This window comes from Plectropomus leopardus, unplaced genomic scaffold (genome assembly GCF_008729295.1).
Source record: "Plectropomus leopardus isolate mb unplaced genomic scaffold, YSFRI_Pleo_2.0 unplaced_scaffold21680, whole genome shotgun sequence".
NCBI classification, from domain to species: domain Eukaryota; kingdom Metazoa; phylum Chordata; class Actinopteri; order Perciformes; family Serranidae; genus Plectropomus; species Plectropomus leopardus.
In genome coordinates, this window is record NW_024623472.1 from 1 (window position 1) to 1,440 (window position 1,440).

At 44.5% G+C, this 1,440-nt stretch overlaps 1 protein-coding gene across 1 annotated transcript; it reads left to right on the top strand.

Annotated features, from left to right (window-relative positions):
- Window positions 1–4: 4 nt before the first annotated feature.
- On the top strand, window positions 5–1,433 carry LOC121965805 (E3 ubiquitin-protein ligase Mdm2-like; the record flags this gene model as incomplete). Its single annotated transcript, XM_042515925.1, has 2 exons — window positions 5–71; window positions 602–1,433. Coding segments are annotated over 2 exons (546 nt in total), but the record flags the coding sequence as incomplete, so codon positions are not given.
- Window positions 1,434–1,440: the final 7 nt, after the last annotated feature.

Consider the following 1,440-nt stretch of genomic DNA (forward strand, 5'->3'; position numbering starts at 1 on the left):
GTCCGCCTCCTCCAGTCCCAAAGCCCTGCCCCCAAAGCCAACCGACCAATCAGCAGCCAGAGAAACCACAGGTAACTTTACACCTGACAGCAGCAAAATATAAAAGTGAAACAAAACTTGATTAGTTAAATTCTAGTAGGTCTTCTTTTTAAATGTGATTTTCAGATTGTAAGGCAATAATAATAATAATAATAAGAATAATAAGAAGAAGTATTACTTCTAATTAAGTCTTAAATTAATTTTTTTTTTTTTTTTTTAAATTTAAAGACATACTTTTTTTTAATTCTTATTTTTAGATTAGATTTTTAGATTTTGAGGCAGTAAAATTACTCAAAAAGTCTTCATTTTAATTACACAAAGTCATAAAATTAGTTTTTTTTAAAGAATTTATGGCCATACATTTTTTTTAATTTTTATTTTTAAATGTGATTTTGTTTGATAAAAATATATATATATCCACATAAACTGCCTCTGCACCAATAACCAAAACTCCTGCACAAACTATTGATGATTGACTGACTGATTGATGGGTTAATTGATTGATTGCCTGGTTGATTGATTGATTGATTGATTGATGATTTGATTGTTTTGTCTCCTGAAGGTTCTGACGGCGAGGAGAACGAAGGAGTCGACGTCCCCGACGGGAAAAGAGCGAAGACTCCCGTCCTGTCTCAGTGTCTATCCGACTCGTCCTCCTCTGCTCCAAACTCCCAGGACCTCCTGTCCTCCTCCCAGCCCTCGTCCTCCTCGTCCTCCCAGCCGAAGCTCTGGACTCTGGACTCCCAGCCCTCGTCCTCCCAGGAGCTCCTCCCGTCCTCCCCCACCTCTCCTCCTCCCCCTCCTCCTCCCGTCGTCCCCGAGCTGGAGCGCTGCTCGTCGGCGGAGTGGCGTCTGCCGGACTCGTGTCTGGACCCGTGTCTCATCTGCCAGTCCCGGCCCAAGAACGGCTGCATCGTCCACGGACGCACGGGACACCTGATGTCCTGCTACGTCTGCGCCCGCAAGCTCAAGAAGAGGAACAAGCTGTGTCCCGTCTGCAGGCTGCCCATCCAGTCCGTCGTCCTCACTTACCTCAGCTGAGACACGTCTGTCCCTCTGCTGTCCCCATCCAGTCCGTCGTTCTCACCTACCTCAGCTGAGACACGTCTGTCCCCCTGCTGTCCCCATCCAGTCCCTCGTCCTCACCTACCTCAGCTGAGACATGTCTGTCCCCTCCCTCTGTCTGTCTTCACCTACCTCAGCTGAGACGTTGTGTCTGTCCCTCTCATGCAGCAGATAAATGTAGGACGAATGTCTCTCATCGTTTGGTTTGTCTTTAGTTGAACTCGTCACATTAACCAGATTTACATCAAACAGTAATTTAGTGAGAATTTACTAAATTAAAGTTCAGGGTTTTTTGGTTGTTTTGTTTTGTTTTATTTTTATTGATTGTATTTTTGG